The sequence below is a fragment of the Dendrobates tinctorius genome, unplaced genomic scaffold, assembly GCF_039654945.1.
Source record: "Dendrobates tinctorius isolate UK_male_01 unplaced genomic scaffold, ASM3965494v1 ptg000070l, whole genome shotgun sequence".
In the NCBI taxonomy this organism is placed as follows: domain Eukaryota; kingdom Metazoa; phylum Chordata; class Amphibia; order Anura; family Dendrobatidae; genus Dendrobates; species Dendrobates tinctorius.
In genome coordinates, this window is record NW_027361738.1 from 84,773,578 (window position 1) to 84,800,535 (window position 26,958).

Below are 26,958 nucleotides of genomic sequence, written 5' to 3' on the forward strand. Positions count from 1 at the left end.
AAGTGGTAGGATTCCCCTTTTCTCCAGTAGTATCAGCAGCAGGAGGATCCTCTTCCCTCTTAGTATCAGCAGCAGCAGGATCCTCTCCCCTCTTAGTATCAGCAGCAGCAGGATCCTCTCCCCTCTTAGTATCAGCAGCAGCAGGATCCTCTCCCCTCTTAGTATCAGCAGCAGCAGGATCCTCTCCCCTCTTAGCATCAGCAGCAGCAGGATCCTCTCCCCTCTTAGCATCAGCAGCAGCAGGATCCTCTCCCCTCTTAGCATCAGCAGCAGCAGGATCCTCTCCCCTCTTAGCATCAGCAGCAGCAGGATCCTCTCCCCTCTTAGTACCAGCAGCAGCAGGATCCTCTCCCCTCTTAGTTTCAGCAGCAGCAGGATCTTCTCCCCTCTTAGTTTCAGCAGCAGGATCTTCTCCCCTCTTAGTTTCAGCAGCAGCTGGAGGGTTTTCTCCTCTCTTTTTTTTAAGCAGCAGCAGGATCTTCTCCCCTCTTAGTTTCAGCAGCAGCAGGATCCTCTCCCCTCTTAGTTTCAGCAGCAGCAGGATCTTCTCTCTTAGTTTCAGCAGCAGCAGGATCTTCTCCCCTCTTAGTTTCAGCAGCAGCAGCAGGATCCTCTCCCCTCTTAGTATCAGCAGCAGCAGAATCTTCTCCCCTCTTAGTATCAGCAGCAGCAGGACCTTCTACCCTCTTAGTATCAGCTGCAGCAGGATCCTCTCCCCTCTTAGTATCAGCAGCAGGATCCTCTCCCCTTAGTGTCAGCAGCAGCAGGATCTTCTCCACTCTTAGTATCAGCAGCAGCAGGATCTTCTCCCCTCTTAGTATCAGCAGAAGCAGCAGCAGGATCTTCTCCCCTCTTAGTATCAGCAGCAGGATTCCCACTATCAGCATAAGTAGGAGCATGTTCCCACTTCTGTTTTCCCTGGCAGAAGTATTGCAGGTACTAAAATGTGTATCTGATGTAAAATAGTAAATTGAAGACCAGGAAGGAAGGGGAGGAGGGGGATGCAGCTGCAGATTACAGCTTATTGCCACAGAAGCAGACTGTATGGAAGGAAGAAAATCTGAATCTGCAGGTGACACATTTGCACTTTTTTCCTGTTTCAGTTTGTTTTTTTTTTAAATGTTTTTCCGTTGCACTTTATACTTATCTTAAATGGGCTTTTCACAATTGTAAACCCCTGTCGCAATTTGTTTAAGAAAAACAAACCGTGCTGACATTGTGGCGCCCCTGAGGCTCAGTCGCCACAGAGGTACTGCACCTTCTCCTAAGGTGTAGTGCCCCACCGTCCAGGTAAGGTGGGGAACTCCTTTCCACACTCCAACACTCGCACCCCACGCACAACAGGGTAGTTCTGCACAACCACATTGCGGCTCAGTGCTTAGAGAGTAGCAGAGCACCTCTGGTTGTTCCCTGCTTGGAACACTGGATGTGCTGGGAGGTGGGTGGAGTTGAGATATATAAAAGAGTGGGAAAGTGTAGGATGACAGGTCAGTCGGGTAGGAAGACACTCAGACGGGAGTGAGGATCCCTGGAAGAAGGGATGGAGGAAGGAGTGCTGCAGCTGCCTCGGTGACCTGAGCCACCTGGCACGGGAAAGGAACAGAAGGAGAAAGACGTAGAACTGAAACCTAAGCTTCCATAAGCGAGAGAAAGACAAGTACGGAACGAAGGAGTAAGGAGAACAGAGAGGACGTTGGTTAGAAGAGGAATCCTGCCTATAGGTTCTCAGCGCAAGGCCGGGGCCCGGTCCCCGAGGTTGTATGGACACTTATGGTTCTGCAGCAGACACCGGTGGAGTAGTGGGCTGTAAATGCACTACTCCTATCTAAGACTTGGGGCACAACAGCAACTGGATAGAGAGCCGGGACTCCGGAGAAGGGAGTCCCCGAAGCAGGCTACAGCTGTCTGCTGTACAAGTAGAGTTCTTGGGAACATCAGTCAGGAGGAACTCCAGTGTAACTCAGTACTAGGAGATCTTCACACTTTAAGGCGCTATAGAGGAGTCGTTCAGAAAGGTACATGTTGGCGGAGTGTTGGAGGGGAGCGCTCCATCTTGCCTGGAGGTTGACTGAGTCTCTGACCCGGAGGACACGGCCCGGGGGCAGGCACCCTTGTGTACCGCAGACTGTGAGTAAATTTTGGAACTACAAGCCCCGGTGTCCTCCATTCATTCTTGCGCCAGCCCGCTCAGCACCGCTACATCTGGGTACCATCATTTACACCGCCTGCACTTCTCCTTATCCATTGCAACTACACGGCCCTGGGGCTACAGCTTCACCTGTGGGGAGCTGCACCATCTATGCTGCAACACACCACCAGCCCCAGAGGATCTGCGTGCAGCGTCGGCCTAACACCTCCCTTGCAGAGCACCACAGGTGGCGTCACGAACTATTCCACTTAAACTACATTACAAACTGCCATTGATTTTTGGGCGCCCAGGGCCACGAACCAGGTTACTGCTTCTGTGACACATCCCCCTGACACCGGCCCGGTACCGAGTACCCCACGGCGCTGGGAGGGCGACCCAACATCATAATGTCAACAGCGCTGCAGCTAATCACTGGGCTCCGAAAGACTTGATGGCAAGAGATGCTGAATTTACCGATTGTCTGCAGCGCTGTCGATGTGATGTCAGCACTGCACACATTAACAGAGTCGCGGCGGAGGCTCAGCACTGGACCAGGGGTGGGTGAGTAAAGTCAAGCTAAAAAAAACTACATTCAGGAGAAAGGAATTCTCCAAAACCAGTAAACCCATTTACTGTGTGACTTCCTTCCCGTTTGTTTTATACGTGTTCTCCTTTTGTTTTTTTTCTTTTGCTCGTCATTGTGGACGAGGTTTGGGGTTTCCAGATGTTTTCGACCTTTTTTAAAATGTTTATGTATGTAAAAATAATTGGGCTCAAATTTTGTGACATTTTAGCGCAACATGTAACAAAATAATTGCAAGAAGGTTAAAGCAAAAAATAAATTTCAGCAAAAATCGCGTGTGAAGTTTTGAAGAATTTGACGCAAAATATGTTAACGAATAATACAAGGTAAAAAAAAGAAAAGTAACTTAAAAAAACTCCCCAAATTATGAATTTGGCGCAATGAATTCGTCTTTTTTTCGTGATTGTATTTTAGGGGCAGATGTGAACCTGCAGAGTGACGATAACGCCCTGGAGACGCCTCTACACACAGCGGCCCGGATTGGGATACCAGAACTTATCGCTTTCTACGTGAACCACGGGGCGATCGTGGACAGCTTTAACTCAACCTTGGAGACCCCGCTCTCTACCGCCGCCTACTGGGCGCTAAATATCAAGGAGCAGAAATACAGCAGCATTCACCACCTGATCTGCAGGATGCTGCTGGACTTCAACGCCGACGTCAACACCAGAGATATTGACCGCAAGGCGCCACTCCACAAGGCGGCATGGAACTGCGACCACATCCTAATGCACATGTTCCTGGAGGCTGGCGCCCACGCGACCTTTATGGACGTTAATGGTTGTGGCCCCCAGCAGTATGTCCTGAAAGTCACATCTGTCCGCGCCGCTGCTCAGCCTGAAATCTGCTACCAGCTACTACTCAACCATGGAGCGGCGCGGATCTACCCACCACAGTTCCATAAGGCGAGTGATCGGCCATATTGACAGATTTTTTTATCTTCATTTGCTCTACACCTCTGCTGGCTGTTAGTGAATGGAAACATTCATTGACTCCTTCCAATGGATGAAAATCTGTGCGAACGACCAGGGACATAGTAATGGCGGGGTCTACCTGGCACGGGTTTCCAGGGGTCACACTGCTGACACATTTAGCGAGGGGTCAATACTGGTGATGTTTATTAGGGGCATTCTGCTGGAACGACATATTAGTGTTTATCGGGGGCCACAGGAGGAGCACTGCTGACCTGGGTAATAAATGGGTATTCTGCTGGCATTGTATGAGGAGACCCTCTTTACTGTATGAATGGGCACTCCACTGGAACTCTTTATTAGGGGTACATTTCTGGCACTCTTTATTAGGGGTACGTTTCTGGCACTCTTTATTAGGGGTACGTTTCTGGCACTCTTTATTAGGGGTACGTTTCTGGCACTGTTTATTAGGGGTACGATTCTGGCACTCTTTATTAGGGGTACTTTTCTCGCACTGTTTATTAGGGGTACATTTCTGACACTGGTTATTAGGGGTACGTTTCTGGCACTGTTTATTAGGGGTACGTTTCTGGCACTGTTTATTAGGGGTACATTTCTGGCACTCTTTATTAGGGGTACGTTTCTGGCACTGTTTTATTAGGGGTATGTTTCTGGCACTGTTTATTAGGGGTACATTTCTGGCACTCTTTATTAGGGGTACGTTTCTGGCACTGTTTATTAGGGGTACTTTTCTTGCACTGTTTATTAGGGGTACGTTTCTGGCACTCTTTATTAGGGGTACGTTTCTGGCACTCTTTATTAGGGGTACGTTTCTGGCACTGTTTATTAGGGGTACTTTTCTCGCACTGTTTATTAGGGGTATGTTTCTGGCACTGTTTATTAGGGGTACTTTTCTTGCACTGTTTATTAGGGGTATGTTTCTGGCACTCTTTATTAGGGGTACATTTCTGGCACTCTTTATTAGGGGTACGTTTCTTGCACTGTTTATTAGGGGTATGTTTCTGGCACTCTTTATTAGGGGTATGTTTCTGGCACTGTTTATTAGGGGTACTTTTCTTGCACTGTTTATTAGGGGTACGTTTCTGGCACTCTTTATTAGGGGTACGTTTCTGGCACTCTTTATTAGGGGTACGTTTCTGGCACTGTTTATTAGGGGTACTTTTCTTGCACTGTTTATTAGGGGTACATTTCTGGCACTCTTTATTAGGGGTACGTTTCTGGCACTCTTTATTAGGGGTACGTTTCTGGCACTGTTTATTAGGGGTACTTTTCTCGCACTGTTTATTAGGGGTATGTTTCTGGCACTGTTTATTAGGGGTACTTTTCTGGCACTCTTTATTAGGGGTACGTTTCTGGCACTCTTTATTAGGGGTACGTTTCTGGCACTCTTTATTAGGGGTACGTTTCTGGCACTCTTTATTAGGGGTTCATTTCTGGCACTCTTTATTAGGGGTACGTTTCTGGCACTCTTTATTAGGGGTACGTTTCTGGCACTCTTTATTAGGGGTACATTTCTGGCACTCTTTATTAGGGGTATGTTTCTGGCACTCTTTATTAGGGGTATGTTTCTGGCACTCTTTATTAGGGGTTCATTTCTGGCACTCTTTATTAGGGGTACGTTTCTGGCACTGTTTATTAGGGGTACTTTTCTCACACTGTTTATTAGGGGTATGTTTCTGGCACTGTTTATTAGGGGTACGTTTCTGGCACTCTTTATTAGGGGTACTTTTCTCGCACTGTTTATTAGGGGTATGTTTCTGGCACTGTTTATTAGGGGTACGTTTCTGGCACTCTTTATTAGGGGTACGTTTCTGGCACTCTTTATTAGGGGTACTTTTCTCGCACTGTTTATTAGGGGTATGTTTCTGGCACTCTTTATTAGGGGTACGTTTCTGGCACTCTTTATTAGGGGTACATTTCTGGCACTCTTTATTAGGGGTACGTTTCTGGCACTCTTTATTAGGGGTACATTTCTGGCACTCTTTATTAGGGGTACGTTTCTGGCACTCTTTATTAGGGGTACGTTTCTGGCACTCTTTATTAGGGGTACGTTTCTGGCACTGTTTATTAGGGGTACGATTCTGGCACTCTTTATTAGGGGTACTTTTCTCGCACTGTTTATTAGGGGTACATTTCTGACACTGGTTATTAGGGGTACGTTTCTGGCACTGTTTATTAGGGGTACGTTTCTGGCACTGTTTATTAGGGGTACATTTCTGGCACTCTTTATTAGGGGTACGTTTCTGGCACTGTTTTATTAGGGGTATGTTTCTGGCACTGTTTATTAGGGGTACATTTCTGGCACTCTTTATTAGGGGTACGTTTCTGGCACTGTTTATTAGGGGTACTTTTCTTGCACTGTTTATTAGGGGTACGTTTCTGGCACTCTTTATTAGGGGTACGTTTCTGGCACTCTTTATTAGGGGTACGTTTCTGGCACTGTTTATTAGGGGTACTTTTCTCGCACTGTTTATTAGGGGTATGTTTCTGGCACTGTTTATTAGGGGTACTTTTCTTGCACTGTTTATTAGGGGTATGTTTCTGGCACTCTTTATTAGGGGTACATTTCTGGCACTCTTTATTAGGGGTACGTTTCTTGCACTGTTTATTAGGGGTATGTTTCTGGCACTCTTTATTAGGGGTATGTTTCTGGCACTGTTTATTAGGGGTACTTTTCTTGCACTGTTTATTAGGGGTACGTTTCTGGCACTCTTTATTAGGGGTACGTTTCTGGCACTCTTTATTAGGGGTACATTTCTGGCACTGTTTATTAGGGGTACGTTTCTGGCACTGTTTATTAGGGGTACATTTCTGGCACTCTTTATTAGGGGTAGGTTTCTGGCACTCTTTATTAGGGGTACGTTTCTGGCACTGTTTATTAGGGGTACATTTCTGGCACTCTTTATTAGGGGTACATTTCTGGCACTCTTTATTAGGGGTACGTTTCTGGCACTCTTTATTAGGGGTATGTTTCTGGCACTCTTTATTAGAGGTTCATTTCTGGCACTCTTTATTAGGGGTACGTTTCTGGCACTGTTTATTAGGGGTACTTTTCTCACACTGTTTATTAGGGGTATGTTTCTGGCACTGTTTATTAGGGGTACGTTTCTGGCACTCTATTAGGGGTACTTTTCTCGCACTGTTTATTAGGGGTATGTTTCTGGCACTGTTTATTAGGGGTACGTTTCTGGCACTCTTTATTAGGGGTACGTTTCTGGCACTCTTTATTAGGGGTACTTTTCTCGCACTGTTTATTAGGGGTACATTTCTGGCACTCTTTATTAGGGGTACGTTTCTGGCACTCTTTATTAGGGGTACGTTTCTGGCACTCTTTATTAGGGGTACATTTCTGGCACTCTTTATTAGGGGTACTTTTCTCGCACTGTTTATTAGGGGTACATTTCTGGCACTGTTTATTAGGGGTACGTTTCTGGCACTCTTTATTAGGGGTACATTTCTGGCACTCTTTATTAGGGGTACGTTTCTGGCACTCTTTATTAGGGGTACATTTCTGGCACTCTTTATTAGGGGTACGTTTCTGGCACTCTTTATTAGGGGTACATTTCTGGCACTCTTTATTAGGGGTACGTTTCTGGCACTCTTTATTAGGGGTACGTTTCTGGCACTGTTTATTAGGGGTACATTTCTGGCACTCTTTATTAGGGGTACGTTTCTGGCACTGTTTATTAGGGGTACATTTCTGGCACTCTTTATTAGGGGTACGTTTCTGGCACTGTTTATTAGGGGTACATTTCTGGCACTGTTTATTAGGGGTATGTTTCTGGCACTGTTTATTAGGGGTACGTTTCTGGCACTGTTTATTAGGGGTACTTTTCTCGCACTGTTTATTAGGGGTATGTTTCTGGCACTGTTTATTAGGGGTATGTTTCTGGCACTGTTTATTAGGGGTATGTTTCTGGCACTGTTTATTAGGGGTACGTTTCTGGCACTCTTTATTAGGGGTACATTTCTGGCACTCTTTATTAGGGGTACATTTCTGGCACTCTTTATTAGGGGTACGTTTCTGACACTCTTTATTAGGGGTACATTTCTGGCACTCTTTATTAGGGGTACGTTTCTGGCACTGTTTATTAGGGGTACGTTTCTGGCACTCTTTATTAGGGGTACGTTTCTGGCACTCTTTATTAGGGGTACATTTCTGGCACTGTTTATTAGGGGTACATTGCTAGCAGCTTATCGAGGTTCACCCTGACAGCACTATTTATGAGGGCACTCTGCTGGCACTATAATGGATGCCCAGTAATGGACGGACTTTATGCTTCATATCTTCCTGAAGTTTAGGCAGGCACAATATGTGGACATGTTATAAAATGCCAGGGAGCCCCGTGCTGGGGCCGATCAGAGGGTCTTGGGGTCACACACAGACTGGTGACTACTTATTGTGTATTGTTATATACTTTCCCATCTAACTGACATAATGTCAATTCCTCAGGTCTTACAGGAATGTCACTCGTACCCGAGAGCCGTGGAAGTCATGGTCAATGCCTACGAACACATCAGTGCGACAGACAGATGGACTAAAGCCATTCCTGAAGACGACCTGGAGGTAATAGGAGCAATGCAGGTGACAGATGCGGAGGACAGGAGCAGATGATGAGTGACTGTTCCCAGTTTATTGACACATACCCTAATTTTTTGCATATTATAATCAATTAGACAATTTTGTACATTGAACTTACAGGAGATCCCACTGGTCCAGCAGTCAGTTGCATGCCATACATCATTTATAGGAGCGCTGCAGCTAATCACTGGCCTCAGGGCCGGCATTAGGGGCAGGCAGACCAGGCAGCCGCCTAGGACCCCCGCTTCACCAGGGGACCCCAGTCAGTGGCATGTGACTGTGTGTGTATGCATTATAGTGTGTGTGTGTGTGTCACTGTGTATGTGCATGCATTATAGTGTGTGTGACTGTGTCTGCGTATGTGTGTGGGGGGGCTGCATTTGACTGTGTGAGCGCTGAATTATACTGTGTATGTGAGGGGCTGCTTTATACTCTGGGGGCTGGATTATACTGTGTGGGGGGCTGCATTATATTCTGAGCAGGGTGCATTATGCTCTATGAGGGGGCTGCAGTATACTCTGAGTGGGGCTGCACTCTGCAGTATACTCTGAGGGGGGCTGCAGTATACTCTGACTCTGATGGGGGCTGCATTATACTCTGAGGGGGCTGCAGTATACTGTATAAGGGGCGTGCAGTATACTCTATGCGGGGGGCTGCATTATACTGTATCAAGGACCATGGGGAGTGCATTTTACTATATGGGATCTGCATTATACTGTATCGAGGACTAGCTGTACCAATCATTCTTCCTCAGCCGGAGTAAGGCCGGGGGTCACACTAACCGACGCAAAATACGGTCAGTATTCTACATGCGTAATACGGATGAATGGCCCCTAAACAGTGATCCGTATGTCATCCGTAATCAAGGTGTGGTCGCGTATTTTGCGCATGTAAGCATCCGTATGTAATCCGTATGGCATCCGTATGGCAAGATTTTCTCGCAGCCTTGCAAAATCGACATATAATGGAGCCCTATGACAGGGTTTCTAAAAGAAACCAAAGAATAGATATAGACACATAGAATGCATATATATATATATATATATGTGTATTCTATGTGTCTATATCTATTCTTTCGTTTCTTTATTAAACCTGTCAGTGTGATTTTACTGTATAGCGCACTGAATTGCCGGCTTTGCTAAAAGACACCGGGTGCGTATTTCTCGTAAGTCACATGTGTGGTCCGTGTGTAATCCGTATTTTTTGCGCACCCATAGACTTGCATTGGCGTACTACGGCCGTACTACGCTGACAATCGCTGCATGCTGCGAGTGGCACAGACCGTAGAATACGGATGAGAAATATACGGCTGGTGCGAGGGACCCCATAGAGAATCATTTGTCCGTGTGTAATGCGTGGTTTTAGCGCCTCTCACTCGGCTGTATTCCTCGCCAGTGTGACCCCGGCCTAAGGGTATGTGCACACGGTCAGTAAACAAGGCAGGTTGAGCGCTGTGTACGTATACAGCGTCCAGATGTTACAGCATAGTGGATGGGATTTTAAGAAATCCCATGCTGACTATTTGTGCACTGGCACCCTCGGCTCACTCGTTGAGACAGACATACTGTGCGTCTTTCCAGACTGCAGCATGTCAATTTTTCTTGCAGAGACTCGCGTACAATGTATTTGACGCGGTGATTCCACACGGTTCAGTGAACGCAGAGGATTCACTTGCATTCAATAGCCAGCACTTTGGAGGCAGGGGACAGGTGCTGCATCCAAAGTGCTGCCGATTACTGAACGTGTGAACATGCCCTAAAGAGGCCGGGAAACAAGATCATGCTTGTTTATCGACCTGAACTTAGCCCTTGTAAATATGGTGCTGGCATGTATGGTATGTAAAAGCAGTGCCTGCTGTCAGGCAGATTTCATAATGTCAAGGAAAGCCCCTTTAGAATAGGAATACCCCTTTATATTGCAGCTACTATTTTGTTTTTTCAACATTTTAAAGTTGGTGCCCAAATAGAGGTTATATGATAAAAATCCACAAGGGGGAGCACTTAACAAAAAAAATGGAAACAGCTGTTATTTCTATGCGGAGAACTCCCTCTAAGGGTGACTGCTACAATGGCACTGAGTATGTGAGGTCCCTTCTAATAATGTATATGAGAGGGCACTCTGCTCAGTGCTGTATATGACAGGGCACTCTGCTCAGTGCTGTATATGAGAGGGCACTCTGCTCAGTGCTGTATGAGAGGGCACTCTGCTCAGTGCTGTATATGAGAGGGCACTCTGCTCAGTGCTGTATATGAGATGGCAATCTGCTCAGTGCTGTATATGAGAGGGCACTCTGCTCAGTGCTGTATATGAGAGGGCACTCTGCTCAGTGCTGTATATGGGATGGCACTCTGCTCAGTGCTGTATATGGGATGGCACTCTGCTCAGTGCTGTATGAGATGGCACTCTGCTCAGTGCTGTATATGGGATGGCACTCTGCTCAGTGCTGTATATGGGATGGCACTCTGCTCAGTGCTGTATATGAGAGGGCACTCTGCTCAGTGCTGTATATGGGATGGCACTCTGCTCAGTGCTGTATATGGGATGGCACTCTGCTCAGTGCTGTATGAGATGGCACTCTGCTCAGTGCTGTATATGGGATGGCACTCTGCTCAGTGCTGTATATGGGATGGCACTCTGCTCAGTGCTGTATATGAGAGGGCACTCTGCTCAGTGCTGTATATGGGATGGCACTCTGCTCAGTGCTGTATATGAGATGGCACTCTGCTCAGTGCTGTATATGAGAGGGCACTCTGCTCAGTGCTGTATATGGGATGGCACTCTGCTCAGTGCTGTATATGGGATGGCACTCTGCTCAGTGCTGTATATGAGAGGGCACACTGCTCAGTGCTGTATATGGGATGGCACTCTGCTCAGTGCTGTATATGAGAGGGCACACTGCTCAGTGCTGTATATGGGATGGCACTCTGCTCAGTGCTGTATATGAGAGGGCACTCTGCTCAGTGCTGTATATGGGATGGCACTCTGCTCAGTGCTGTATATGGGATGGCACTCTGCTCAGTGCTGTATATGAGAGGGCACTCTGCTCAGTGCTGTATATGGGATGGCACTCTGCTCAGTGCTGTATATGGGATGGCACTCTGCTCAGTGCTGTATATGGGATGGCACTCTGCTCAGTGCTGTATATGGGATGGCACTCTGCTCAGTGCTGTATATGAGAGGGCACACTGCTCAGTGCTGTATATGGGATGGCACTCTGCTCAGTGCTGTATATGAGAGGGCACTCTGCTCAGTGCTGTATATGGGATGGCACTCTGCTCAGTGCTGTATATGGGATGGCACTCTGCTCAGTGCTGTATATGAGAGGGCACACTGCTCAGTGCTGTATATGGGATGGCACTCTGCTCAGTGCTGTATATGAGAGGGCACTCTGCTCAGTGCTGTATATGGGATGGCACTCTGCTCAGTGCTGTATATGAGAGGGCACTCTGCTCAGTGCTGTATATGAGAGGGCACACTGCTCAGTGCTGTATATGAGAGGGCGCTCTGCTCAGTGCTGTATATGAGAGGGCGCTCTGCTCAGTGCTGTATATGGGATGGCACTCTGCTCAGTGCTGTATATGAGAGGGCACTCTGCTCAGTGCTGTATATGAGAGGGCACTCTGCTCAGTGCTGTATATGAGAGGGCACACTGCTCAGTGCTGTATATGAGAGGGCACTCTGCTCAGTGCTGTATATGAGAGGGCGCTCTGCTCAGTGCTGTATATGAGAGGGCACTCTGCTCAGTGCTGTATATGAGAGGGCACACTGCTCAGTGCTGTATATGAGAGGGCGCTCTGCTCAGTGCTGTATGAGATGGCACTCTGCTCAGTGCTGTATATGAGAGGGCTCAGTGCTGTATATGAGAGGGCGCTCTGCTCAGTGCTGTATATGAGAGGGCACACTGCTCAGTGCTGTATATGGGATGGCACTCTGCTCAGTGCTGTATATGAGAGGGCACTCTGCTCAGTGCTGTATATGGGATGGCACTCTGCTCAGTGCTGTATATGAGAGGGCACACTGCTCAGTGCTGTATATGAGAGGGCGCTCTGCTCAGTGCTGTATATGAGAGGGCACACTGCTCAGTGCTGTATATGAGAGGGCGCTCTGCTCAGTGCTGTATATGAGAGGGCACACTGCTCAGTGCTGTATATGGGATGGCACTCTGCTCAGTGCTGTATATGAGAGGGCACTCTGCTCAGTGCTGTATATGGGATGGCGCTCTGCTCAGTGCTGTATATGAGAGGGCACACTGCTCAGTGCTGTATATGAGAGGGCACTCTGCTCAGTGCTGTATATGGGATGGCACTCTGCTCAGTGCTGTATATGAGAGGGCACACTGCTCAGTGCTGTATATGAGAGGGCACACTGCTCAGTGCTGTATATGAGAGGGCGCTCTGCTCAGTGCTGTATATGAGAGGGCACACTGCTCAGTGCTGTATATGAGAGGGCACACTGCTCAGTGCTGTATATGGGATGGCACTCTGCTCAGTGCTGTATATGAGAGGGCACTCTGCTCAGTGCTGTATATGGGATGGCACTCTGCTCAGTGCTGTATATGAGAGGGCACACTGCTCAGTGCTGTATATGGGATGGCACTCTGCTCAGTGCTGTATATGAGAGGGCACTCTGCTCAGTGCTGTATATGAGAGGGCACTCTGCTCAGTGCTGTATATGAGAGGGCACACTGCTCAGTGCTGTATATGGGATGGCACTCTGCTCAGTGCTGTATATGAGAGGGCACTCTGCTCAGTGCTGTATATGGGATGGCACTCTGCTCAGTGCTGTATATGAGAGGGCACTCTGCTCAGTGCTGTATATGAGAGGGCACTCTGCTCAGTGCTGTATATGAGAGGGCACACTGCTCAGTGCTGTATATGGGATGGCACTCTGCTCAGTGCTGTATATGAGAGGGCACTCTGCTCAGTGCTGTATATGAGAGGGCACTCTGCTCAGTGCTGTATATGAGAGGGCACTCTGCTCAGTACTGTGTATGAGACGGCACTCTGCTCAGTGCTGTATATGAGAGGGCGCTCTGCTCAGTGCTGTATATGAGAGGGCACACTGCTCAGTGCTGTATATGAGAGGGCACACTGCTCAGTGCTGTATATGGGATGGCACTCTGCTCAGTGCTGTATATGAGAGGGCACTCTGCTCAGTGCTGTATATGAGAGGGCACACTGCTCAGTGCTGTATATGGGATGGCACTCTGCTCAGTGCTGTATATGAGAGGGCACTCTGCTCAGTGCTGTATATGAGAGGGCACTCTGCTCAGTGCTGTATATGAGATGGCACTCTGCTCAGTACTGTGTATGAGACGGCACTCTGCTCAGTGCTGTATATGAGATGGCACTCTGCTCAGTGCTGTATATGAGATGGCACTCTGCTCAGTGCTGTATATGAGAGGGCACTCTGCTCAGTGCTGTATATGGGAGGGCACTCTGCTCAGTGCTGTATATGGGAGGGCACTCTGCTCAGTGCTGTATATGAGGGCACTCTGCTCAGTACTGTGTATGAGACGGCACTCTGCTCAGTGCTGTATATGAGAGGGCACACTGCTCAGTGCTGTATATGAGAGGGCACACTGCTCAGTGCTGTATATGGGATGGCACTCTGCTCAGTGCTGTATATGAGAGGGCACTCTGCTCAGTGCTGTATATGAGAGGGCACACTGCTCAGTGCTGTATATGGGATGGCACTCTGCTCAGTGCTGTATATGAGAGGGCACTCTGCTCAGTGCTGTATATGGGATGGCACTCTGCTCAGTGCTGTATATGAGAGGGCACTCTGCTCAGTGCTGTATATGAGATGGCACTCTGCTCAGTGCTGTATATGAGAGGGCACACTGCTCAGTGCTGTATATGGGATGGCACTCTGCTCAGTGCTGTATATGAGAGGGCACTCTGCTCAGTACTGTGTATGAGACGGCACTCTGCTCAGTGCTGTATATGAGAGGGCGCTCTGCTCAGTGCTGTATATGAGAGGGCACACTGCTCAGTGCTGTATATGAGAGGGCACACTGCTCAGTGCTGTATATGGGATGGCACTCTGCTCAGTGCTGTATATGAGAGGGCACTCTGCTCAGTGCTGTATATGAGAGGGCACACTGCTCAGTGCTGTATATGGGATGGCACTCTGCTCAGTGCTGTATATGAGAGGGCACTCTGCTCAGTGCTGTATATGAGAGGGCACTCTGCTCAGTGCTGTATATGAGATGGCACTCTGCTCAGTACTGTGTATGAGACGGCACTCTGCTCAGTGCTGTATATGAGATGGCACTCTGCTCAGTGCTGTATATGAGATGGCACTCTGCTCAGTGCTGTATATGAGAGGGCACTCTGCTCAGTGCTGTATATGGGAGGGCACTCTGCTCAGTGCTGTATATGGGAGGGCACTCTGCTCAGTGCTGTATATGGGAGGGCACTCTGCTCAGTGCTGTATATGAGGGCACTCTGCTCAGCACTGTATATGAGAGGTCACTCTGCTCAGTAATGTATATGAGAGGGCACTCTGCTCAGTGCTGTATATGAGGGCACTCTGCTCAGTGCTGTATATGAGATGGCACTCTGCTCAGTGCTGTATATGAGAGGGCGCTCTGCTCAGTACTGTATATGAGATGGCACTCTGCTCAGTGCTGTATATGAGAGGGCACTCTGCTCAGTGCTGTATATGAGATGGCACTCTGCTCAGTGCTGTATATGAGATGGCACTCTGCTCAGTGCTGTATATGAGATGGCACTCTGCTCAGTGCTGTATATGAGATGGCACTCTGCTCAGTGCTGTATATGAGAGGGCGCTCTGCTCAGTACTGTATATGAGATGGCACTCTGCTCAGTGCTGTATATGAGAGGGCGCTCTGCTCAGTACTATATATGAGAGGGCACTCTGCTCAGTGCTGTATATGAGGGCACTCTGCTCAGTGCTGTATATGAGGGCACTCTGCTCAGTGCTGTATATGAGGGCACTCTGCTCAGTGCTGTATATGAGGGCACTCTGCTCAGTGCTGTATATGAGATGGCACTCTGCTCAGTGCTGTATATGGGATCGCACTCTGCTCAGTGCTGTATATGAGAGGGCACTCTGCTCAGTGCTGTATATGAGAGGGCACTCTGCTCAGTGCTGTATATGAGAGGGCACTCTGCTCAGTGCTGTATATGGGAGGGCACTCTGCTCAGTACTGTATATGAGATGGCACTCTGCTCAGTGCTGTATATGAGAGGGCACTCTGCTCAGTGCTGTATATGAGAGGGCACTCTGCTCAGTGCTGTATATGAGAGGGCACTCTGCTCAGTGCTGTATATGGGAGGGCACTCTGCTCAGTGCTGTATATGGGAGGGCACTCTGCTCAGTGCTGTATATGAGGGCACTCTGCTCAGTGCTGTATATGAGGGCACTCTGCTCAGTGCTGTATATGAGGGCACTCTGCTCAGTGCTGTATATGAGGGCACTCTGCTCAGTGCTGTATATGAGGGCACTCTGCTCAGCACTGTATATGAGAGGTCACTCTGCTCAGTACTGTATATGAGAGGGCACTCTGCTCTGTACTGTATATGACAGGGCACTCTGCTCAGTGCTGTATATGACAGGGCACTCTGCTCGGTACTGTATATGAGAGGGCACTCTGCTCAGTACTGTATATGAGAGGGCACTCTGCTCAGTACTGTATATGAGAGGGCACTCTGCCCAGTACTGTATATGAGATGGCACTCTGCTCAGTGCTGTATATGAGAGGGCACTCTGCTCAGCACTGTATATGAGAGGGCACTCTGCTCAGCACTGTATATGAGAGGGCACTCTGCTCAGCACTGTATATGAGAGGGCACTCTGCTCAGCACTGTATATGAGAGGGCACTCTGCTCAGCACTGTATATGAGAGGGTACTCTGATCAGTGCTGTATATGAGAGGGCCCCAACCACGGAGCTCCGAGCTGACGATCTGGCCAATTACTTCAAAGAAAAAATTGACCAGATCCGACAGGAAATTATCTCCAAATCCCCTCATACCATGCACTGTCCTCCCTCCCCCACTGCATCTAACTCACTCTCTGATTTTGAACCAGTCACAGAAGAAGAAGTAAGCAGGCTCCTTGCATCTTCTCGCCCAACTACTTGCACCAGTGACCCATTTCCGTCACATCTCCTCCAGTCCCTTTCCCCTGCTGTCACCCCTCACCTAACTAAAATATTTAACCTCTCTCTCTCTTCTGGTATTTTTCCCTCCTCATTTAAGCATGCCATCATACATCCACTACTTAAAAAACCATCCCTCGACCAAAACTGTGCCGCTAACTATAGACCTGTCTCTAATCTTCCCTTCATCTCTAAACTCCTGGAACGCCTGGTCCACTCCCGTCTTATCCGCTATCTCTCAGAAAACTCTGTTCTTGACCCTCTCCAATCCGGTTTCCGCTCTTTACACTCCACTGAAACTGCCCTCACTAAAGTCTCTAATGATCTGCTAACAGCTAAATCAAATGGTCACTACTCCATGCTAATTCTCTTGGATCTCTCTGCAGCATTCGACACTGTGGATCATCAGCTCCTCCTCACTATGCTCCGCTCCATTGGCCTCAAGGACACCGTTCTCTCCTGGTTCTCCTCCTATCTCTCCGACCGCTCCTTTACTGTTTCTTTTGCCGGTTCCTCCTCCTCTCACCTTCCCCTTACTGTTGGGGTTCCTCAAGGATCGGTTCTAGGCCCCCTCCTCTTCTCCTTGTACACTGCCCCTATTGGTCAAACAATCAGTAGATTTGGTTTCCAGTACCATCTCTATGCTGATGACACCCAATTATACGCTTCTTCTCCTGACATCACGCCAGCCTTTCTAGAAAACACTGGCGATTGTCTAAACGCTGTGTCTAACATCATGTCCTCACTATATCTGAAACTGAACCTGTCAAAGACTGAACTCCTGGTGTTTCCTCCCTCTACTAATGTACCTATACCCGACATTGCCATTTCCGTGTGTGGTTCCACTATTACTCCCCAGCAACATGCCCGCTGTCTTGGGGTCATACTTGACTCCGAGCTTTCCTTTGCCCCCCACATTCGATCACTGGCTCGCTCTTGTCATCTGCACCTCAAAAACATTTCTAGAATTCGACCTTTTCTTACTTTTGACTCTGCAAAAACTCTTACTGTTTCTCTTATTCATTCTCGTCTCGACTATTGTAACTCTCTTCTAATCGGTCTCCCTCTTACCAAACTCTCCCCTCTCCAATCTGTCTTGAATGCTGCAGCCAGGATCATATTCCTCACCAATCGTTACACCGATGCCTCTACCTTGTGCCAGTCATTACACTGGCTACCCATCCACTCCAGAATTCAGTATAAACTTATTACCCTCACCCACAAAGCCCTCCATGGCTCAGCACCACCCTACATCTCCTCCCTTGTTTCAGTATACCACCCTACCCGCGCCCTCCGTTCTGCTGATGACCTGAGGTTAGTATCCTCAATAGTCAGAACCTCCCACTCCCGTCTCCAAGACTTTACACGTGCCGCGCCAATTCTTTGGAATGCACTTCCCAGGTCAATACGATTAGTCCCCAATCCCCACAATTTTAAGCGTGTCCTGAAAACGCATTTATTCAGACTGGCCTATCGCCTCAACACATTAACCTAACCTATCCCTGTGTGGCAGAGCCAAAAGTTTTACCATAACCAGGTTCCCAGCATCATGTTCCCACATGCTTTATGCATCCATTAGCCCTCTGTGTCTGTACTGTTACACACTTAACACTATGGCTGGTCCATACAATCAGGGCAACTGTTACCACCCACCTTTCGTGTCTACCTCTTTCCTCATAGACTGTAAGCTTGCGAGCAGGGCCCTCACTCCTCTTGGTATTTGTTATAATCTACTGTATGTGATTATTGTTATGCTGTAATGTCTATTGTCTGTACAAATCCCCTCTGAAATGTAAAGTGCTGCGGAATATGTCGGCGCTATAAAAATAAAATTTATTATTATTATTAGAGGGCACTCTGCTCAGCACTGTATATGAGAGGGCACTCTGTTCAGTGCTGTATATGAGAGGGCACTCTGCTCAGTGCTGTATATGAGGGCACTCTGCTCAGTGCTGTATATGAGGGCACTCTGCTCAGTGCTGTATAAGGAATGGCACTCTGCTCAGTGCTGTATATGAGAGGGCACTCTGCTCAGTGCTCTATATGAGATGGCACTCTGCTCAGTACTGTGTATGGGATGGCACTCTGCTCAGTGCTGTATATGAGAGGGCACTCTGCTCAGTACTGTGTATGGGAGGGCACTCTGCTCAGTGCTGTATATGGGATGGCACTCTGCTCAGTGCTGTATATGGGATGGCACTCTGCTCAGTGCTGTATATGAGATGGCACTCTGCTCAGTGCTGTATATGAGAGGGCACTCTGCTCAGTGCTGTATATGGGATGGCACTCTGCTCAGTGCTGTATATGAGATGGCACTCTGCTCAGTACTGTGTATGAGACGGCACTCTGCTCAGTGCTGTATATGAGAGGGCGCTCTGCTCAGTGCTGTATATGAGATGGCACTCTGCTCAGTGCTGTATATGAGAGGGCACTCTGCTCAGTGCTGTATATGGGAGGGCACTCTGCTCAGTGCTGTTTATAGGAGGGCACTCTGCTCAGTGCTGTATATAGGAGGGCACTCTGCTCAGCACTGTATATGAGAGGTCACTCTGCTCAGTACTGTATATGAGAGGGCACTCTGCTCAGTGCTGTATATGAGGGCACTCTGCTCAGTGCTGTATATGAGATGGCACTCTGCTCAGTGCTGTATATGAGAGGGCACTCTGCTCAGTGCTGTATATGAGAGGGCACTCTGCTCAGTGCTGTATATGAGGGCACTCTGCTCAGTGCTGTATATGAGATGGCACTCTGCTCAGTGCTGTATATGAGATGGCACTCTGCTCAGTGCTGTATATGAGAGGGCACTCTGCTCAGTGCTGTATATGAGGGCACTCTGCTCAGTGCTGTATATGAGGGCACTCTGCTCAGTGCTGTATATGAGATGGCACTCTGCTCAGTGCTGTATATGAGAGGGCGCTCTGCTCAGTACTATATATGCGAGGGCACTCTGCTCAGTGCTGTATATGAGGGCACTCTGCTCAGTGCTGTATATGAGGGCACTCTGCTCAGTGCTGTATATGAGGGCACTCTGCTCAGTGCTGTATATGAGATGGCACTCTGCTCAGTGCTGTATATGGGATGGCACTCTGCTCAGTGCTGTATATGAGATGGCGCTCTGCTCAGTGCTGTATATGAGATGGCGCTCTGCTCAGTGCTGTATATGAGAGGGCGCTCTGCTCAGTGCTGTATATGAGAGGGCACTCTGCTCAGTGCTGTATATGGGAGGGCACTCTACTCAGTGCTGTATATGGGAGGGCACTCTGCTCAGTGCTGTATATGAGGGCACTCTGCTCAGTGCTGTATATGAGGGCACTCTGCTCAGTGCTGTATATGAGGGCACTCTGCTCAGCGCTGTATATGAGAGGTCACTCTGCTCAGTACTGTATATGAGAGGGCACTCTGCTCTGTACTGTATATGAGGGCACTCTGCTCAGTGCTGTATATGACAGGGCACTCTGCTCGGTACTGTATATGAGAGGGCACTGCTCAGCACTGTATATGAGAGGGCACTCTGCTCAGTACTGTATATGAGAGGGCACTCTGCCCAGTACTGTATATGACAGGGTACACTGCTCAGTATTGTATATGAGATGGCACTCTGCTCAGTGCTGTATATGAGAGGGCACTCTGCTCAGCACTGTATATGAGAGGGCACTCTGCTCAGCACTGTATATGAGAGGGCACTCTGCTCAGCACTGTATATGAGAGGGCACTCTGCTCAGCACTGTATATGAGAGGGCACACTGCTCAGTACTGTATATGAGATGGCACTCTGCTCAGCACTGTATATGAGAGGGTACTCTGATCAGCGCTGTATATGAGAGGGCACTCTGCTCAGCACTGTATATGAGAGGGCACTCTGTTCAGTGCTGTATATGAGAGGGCACTCTGCTCAGTGCTGTATATGAGAGGGCACTCTGCTCAGTGCTGTATATGAGAGGGCACACTGCTCAGTACTGTATATGAGAGGGCACTCTGCTCAGTACTGTATATGAGAGGGCACTCTGCCCAGTACTGTATATGACAGGGTACACTGCTCAGTATTGTATATGAGATGGCACTCTGCTCAGTGCTGTATATGAGAGGGCACTCTGCTCAGCACTGTATATGAGAGGGCACTCTGCTCAGCACTGTATATGAGAGGGCACTCTGCTCAGCACTGTATATGAGAGGGCACTCTGCTCAGCACTGTATATGAGAGGGCACACTGCTCAGTACTGTATATGAGATGGCACTCTGCTCAGCACTGTATATGGAGGGTACTCTGATCAGTGCTGTATATGAGAGGGCACTCTGCTCAGCACTGTATATGAGAGGGCACTCTGTTCAGTGCTGTATATGAGAGGGCACTCTGCTCAGTGCTGTATATGAGAGGGCACTCTGCTCAGTGCTGTATATGAGAGGGCACACTGCTCAGTACTGTATATGAGAGGGCACACTGCTCAGTGCTGTATGAGGGCACTCTGCTCAGTGCTGTATAAGGAATGGCACTCTGCTCAGTGCTGTATATGAGAGGGCACTCTGCTCAGTGCTGTATATGGGATGGCACTCTGCTCAGTACTGTATATGAGATGGCACTCTGCTCAGTACTGTATATGAGAGGGTACTCTGCTCAGTGCTGTATATGGGATGGCACTCTGCTCAGTGGTGTATATGGGATGGCACTCTGCTCAGTGCTGTATATAAGAGGGCACTCTGCTCAGTACTGTATATGAGAGGGTACTCTGCTTAGTGCTGTATATGGGATGGCACTCTGCTCAGTGCTGTGTATGAGGGCACTCTGCTCTGTGCTGTATATGGGATGGCACTCTGCTCAGTGCTGTATATGAGGGCACTCTGCTCAGTGCTGTATATGAGGGCACTCTGCTCAGTGCTGTATATGGGATGGCACTCTGCTCAGTGCTGTATATGGGATGGCACTCTGCTCAGTGCTGTATATGGGATGGCACTCTGCTCAGTGCTGTATATGGGATGGCACTCTGCTCAGTGCTGTATATGGGATGGCACTCTGCTCAGTGCTGTATATGAGGGTACTCTGCTCAGTGCTGTATATGGGATGGCACTCTGCTCAGTGCTGTATATGAGAGGGCACTCTGCTCAGTGCTGTATATGAGATGGCACTCTGCTCAGTGCTGTATATGGGATGGCACTCTGCTCAGTACTGTGTATGAGAGGGCACTCTGCTCAGTGCTGTATATGAGATGGCACTCTGCTCAGTGCTGTATATGAGAGGGCACTCTGCTCAGTGCTGTATATGAGAGGGCACTCTGCTCAGTGCTGTATATGAGAGGGCACTCTGCTCAGCACTGTATATGAGAGGGCACTCTGCTCAGCACTGTATATGAGAGGGCACTCTGCTCAGCACTGTATATGAGAGGGCACTCTGCTCAGCACTGTATATGAGAGGGCACACTGCTCAGTACTGTATATGAGATGGCACTCTGCTCAGCACTGTATATGGAGGGTACTCTGATCAGTGCTGTATATGAGAGGGCACTCTGCTCAGCACTGTATATGAGAGGGCACTCTGTTCAGTGCTGTATATGAGAGGGCACTCTGCTCAGTGCTGTATATGAGAGGGCACTCTGCTCAGTGCTGTATATGAGAGGGCACACTGCTCAGTACTGTATATGAGAGGGCACACTGCTCAGTGCTGTATGAGGGCACTCTGCTCAGTGCTGTATAAGGAATGGCACTCTGCTCAGTGCTGTATATGAGAGGGCACTCTGCTCAGTGCTGTATATGGGATGGCACTCTGCTCAGTACTGTATATGAGATGGCACTCTGCTCAGTACTGTATATGAGAGGGTACTCTGCTCAGTGCTGTATATGGGATGGCACTCTGCTCAGTGGTGTATATGGGATGGCACTCTGCTCAGTGCTGTATATAAGAGGGCACTCTGCTCAGTACTGTATATGAGAGGGTACTCTGCTTAGTGCTGTATATGGGATGGCACTCTGCTCAGTGCTGTGTATGAGGGCACTCTGCTCTGTGCTGTATATGGGATGGCACTCTGCTCAGTGCTGTATATGAGGGCACTCTGCTCAGTGCTGTATATGAGGGCACTCTGCTCAGTGCTGTATATGGGATGGCACTCTGCTCAGTGCTGTATATGGGATGGCACTCTGCTCAGTGCTGTATATGGGATGGCACTCTGCTCAGTGCTGTATATGGGATGGCACTCTGCTCAGTGCTGTATATGGGATGGCACTCTGCTCAGTGCTGTATATGAGGGTACTCTGCTCAGTGCTGTATATGGGATGGCACTCTGCTCAGTGCTGTATATGAGAGGGCACTCTGCTCAGTGCTGTATATGAGATGGCACTCTGCTCAGTGCTGTATATGGGATGGCACTCTGCTCAGTACTGTGTATGAGAGGGCACTCTGCTCAGTGCTGTATATGAGATGGCACTCTGCTCAGTGCTGTATATGAGAGGGCACTCTGCTCAGTGCTGTATATGAGAGGGCACTCTGCTCAGTGCTGTATATGTGAGGGCACTCTGCTCAGTGCTGTATATGGGATGGCACTCTGATCAGTACTGTATATGAGAGGGCACTCTGCTCAGAGCTGTGTATGGGATGGCACTTTGCCGCTGTCAGTAATTAAATCATTACATTGTGGAATTGCTACTTGAGCGATTGCCCACTATATATTACACTTGCTGTTGCTTTTGCACTTTGCACATAATTTACGCTTGGTCCATGGATCGCAGAGCAGAATAATAATCAGATCAGGCAAGGCACATGACAGTTTGCTGCCGGCTGTGTTGGGTACCAGTCGTGTCGCAGTGCCAGGTACATTGTGCATCCTTACAGTTATGTTTTGCAATGTTCTCTGCTCGGTACCATCCTGACTCTTGTGTTTTCCAGAGACACCACGCGTTCTATGAATCCCTTTTTGAGGTTTGCTGTAACTCTCCGAGGACACTCATGCACCTGGCCAGGTGTGCCATCCGTGCCGTCTTACGGAAGAAGTGCCATCGCGTCATCCCTCAGCTGCCTCTGCCGACAACCCTGAAGAAATATCTCCTGCTCGAGCCGCAGGGAAAAATCTATTAACTTCCTAAAGTGCTCAAAGTGGTAAAAGTTGCTTTGTGTTCTGAGTAACGGAGTGTCTTAAGAGAAGAAGAGCCGCAGCCTGGCAGCAGATTAATGGACTGACAGCTCTGTGCAGTGAACACCGGACAAACCCGCATCCAGCACCACCAGGGTGTCAGATTAGACTAGTAGTAGTTTAGGGTCAGGTTAATCCATTGTACAACTGCTCATGGCAAATACTGATGGTGGCAGCTCTGTGACACCTGGACGGCGCCTTATAACACAGCGCACCCTGGGTACAAGGAGTAATATATTATCTGTATGTTTATATTCTACAAGGCTATAATGGTGCACAATCTGCTACATATAAACCCCCTGTGATATATCATTATACTTGTAAAGACACCACAAAGCCGTGGCCCACATCCTGTGTTATACTCCAGAGCTGCACTCACTATTCTGTTGGTGCAGTCACTGTGTACATACATTACATTACTGATCCTGAGTTACATCCTGTATTATACTCCAGAGCTGCACTCACTATTCTGCTGGTGCAGTCACTGTGTACATACATTACATTACTGATCCTGAGTTACATCCTGTATTATACTCCAGAGCTGCACTCACTATTCTGCTGGTGCAGTCACTGTGTACATACATTACATTACTGATCCTGAGCTACATCGTGTATTATACTCCAGAGCTGCACTCACTATTCTGCTGGTGCAGTCACTGTGTACATACATTACATTACTGATCCTGAGTTACATCGTGTATTATACCCCAGAGCTGCACTCACTATTCTGCTGGTGCAGTCACTGTGTACATACATTACATTACTGATCCTGAGTTACATCCTGTATTATACTCCAGAGCTGCACTCACTATTGTGCTGGTGCAGTCACTGTGTACATACATTACATTACTGATCCTGAGTTACATCCTGTATTATACTCCAGAGCCGCACTCACTATTCTGCTGGTGCAGTCACTGTGTACATACATTACATTACTGATCCTGAGTTACATCCTGTATCTCTTTTATTATAAAATATCAAAAACAATACAACACAACATTCCAGAAAAGAAAACACATAAACCAAAATACACACATTAATCATACACTTAGGACATACAGAAGCTTGTGCAAAACCGCAACTTGTTATAGCCCCCAAGCTTTCCAGCTTAGGGGACCCCCCCAGCAGGAACTTTCCAACAGAAAACTTTTCCCATAAAATAATGAAAAACAGTTTTTAATCTTTCACCCCATTCACTCTTTTTCACTCCCCATTCACACTTCCACCCATACCTATATACAGGAAAACAGAAATAATATTATTGGCCCATGCTGCCTTAAATAAACCTAGCCAATTCTTTTTTGGCAAAATTACCTACACCAGCTTAACACCTCAACATATATTTTTTTTTTCCGTTTTTTTATTATTTTTCCCACCACCCACACCACAGGTCCATAAATGTCCATGGCCTTATCACGTCTAGGCCTGATGAGCACGAAAGTTTATGCCCACAAGCAAAACCCTCACCCATTTGCCCCCGATGTGCTCAAAAATGGTCCATTTTCCATTATTTCCATGGTCCATGGTATATGTTATATCCATTCGCCACTTTCCCCTTGTTTTAGGGTCCTTTTACTTTTTTTTTCCGCTCTCACCCCCCCATTCACCCCCCTCCCAACCTCACTACGCCCCCCATGCACCTCTGACTACGGAAAAGAATAACTACATATACTACAATACATATTTACAATACAATATTACAATGCAATGTCATTACATCATTTGCTTTACCGAATATTACCACACCACAAACCTTTACTTACAGGCCCAAGTTCAGTGCCTGCAAGCCCAATATCCATTATTTCTCTATCTCAAAACAAAAATCTAGATGTGCCATGCAGTAGCCCACCACCAGAAAAAAGGAGTTCTCGAGGCCCCATCCCTCACTAACACATTCACCCTGTCCCTCAACAACTAAGACTGTCCCTACTTCTGTCCCTAAAGAAACTGTCCCTATCTGTCCTTACCTGCCCCTACTCTACCTACCTTATCATAACTAACTCTCTATCTGTCCCTCAGTGCCTGTCCCTTCCTGTCCCTATCTGCCCCTACTTCTGTCCCTCACCACCCACACCACCTTATGCTGTCCCTACCCACATTCACACAAAATCTAGCTCTCCCTAGAGTGCGTTTTTAAAAGGAAAGGCCCCTCCAAAGCCAAGAGGCCCTCCTCACACCCAACCTTTCGAACTCCAAAGAACGCACCTTCACCAGGTCACCCAGGATGTTACTAACCACCTCTTCCCTTGGGAGGGCTTTCTGCCGCGTCGAAACTAAGCACCGTGCATTCCAAATGTAGAACCTAACCACTACACTGACTAGGAATAAAGTGCCCCGGTCTCGGCCACCCAGAGTTCTGAACGCTCCATAGGCCCACTCGGCATAGGAGAGGGACGCCAGCCGCGGCCAACGTATGGAAGCACCCACCCTGTTGTAAACCTCTGTATTAAAGGGACACTGAAGCAGGAAGTGCTCCATGCTTTCCAGCACGTCGCCACACTCCTCACGGGGACAACCCCGATCATCGGATTTCCTGCACTTCAGGTTATCCTTTACATACAGCCTCCCGTGGAAGCAGCGCCAGGTCAAGTCCCAAAACTTCGTGGGGATCCGCTTAGAATTTAAAAGCCCGAGCCCCACCTCCAGATCCCAGCCTGGGCAATCCTTAAGGGCCAGGGGCTTCTGGAAATGGGTCAACAGAACCCTCCTGTCAAGGCATTGCCGCGACATGGTCCTGATTTCCCACATTCCCAGACCCCACCGGCGGATCACCTTCAGAACCGGGGTAGCGTAAGCCAGGAGATGCCCATGAGGTGTGCGGAGGTCCTTCACTTGCCCTCCTGTCTCCCATTTCTGGAAGAAGGGCCGAAGCCAACCCTTGCAGGAGACTACCCACGGAGGAGCCCTCTCTAGCCAGAGGTTGGAAATGTTGGCTTTAAGAAAGGTGTTCTCTAAGAACACTACCGGGTTGACCATACCCAACCCACCTAGTCTCCTCGTGCGGTATGTGACCTCTCTCTTGATTAGGTTGAGCCTATTCCCCCATAACAGCTGGAAGAACAGGCTATAGACCCGTGTCCAGAGAGGTTCTGGCAAGATGCACACGCTGCCTAGGTAAATTAACAAGGGAAGCAGAAAGCCTTTAGCCAGGGCAACCCTTTCCCTTAGGGACAAAGACCAACCCTTCCATTGGTCCACCTTTTGGGCAGCGATCTTAAGTCTGCCCTCCCAATTTTGCTGGGGGTAGTCCCCGGGGCCAAAATCGATGCCTAGAATTTTGGCGGTGGCCTGGGGCCCTGGAAGGGTGTCCGGAAGATCAAAACTAGGATCTCCCCCTCCCAGCCAGAGACTTTCACACTTATCCCGGTTGATCATGGACCCGGATGCCTCCGAGTAGCGCACTACCTCTGACATGACCCAATCCGCCTCCCCCCTCGAGGACACGAAAAGGGAAACATCATCGGCGTACGCCACCACCCTCAGAGAGGACC

General features: G+C 48.4%; 1 protein-coding gene across 1 annotated transcript in view; it reads left to right on the forward strand.

Moving 5' to 3' along the window:
• ASB4 (ankyrin repeat and SOCS box containing 4) overlaps positions 1-24,227 on the forward strand; it is a 36,037-nt gene extending 11,810 nt beyond the window's left edge. The window contains exons 3-5 of the mRNA XM_073582264.1: positions 3,126-3,616; positions 8,097-8,210; positions 23,224-24,227. Coding sequence (XP_073438365.1) covers positions 3,126-3,616; positions 8,097-8,210; positions 23,224-23,412 — 794 coding nt within the window. The 3' untranslated portion in view covers positions 23,413-24,227. The remainder of the gene's footprint in view (positions 1-3,125; positions 3,617-8,096; positions 8,211-23,223) is intronic.
• The last annotated feature ends 2,731 nt before the right edge of the window (positions 24,228-26,958 follow it).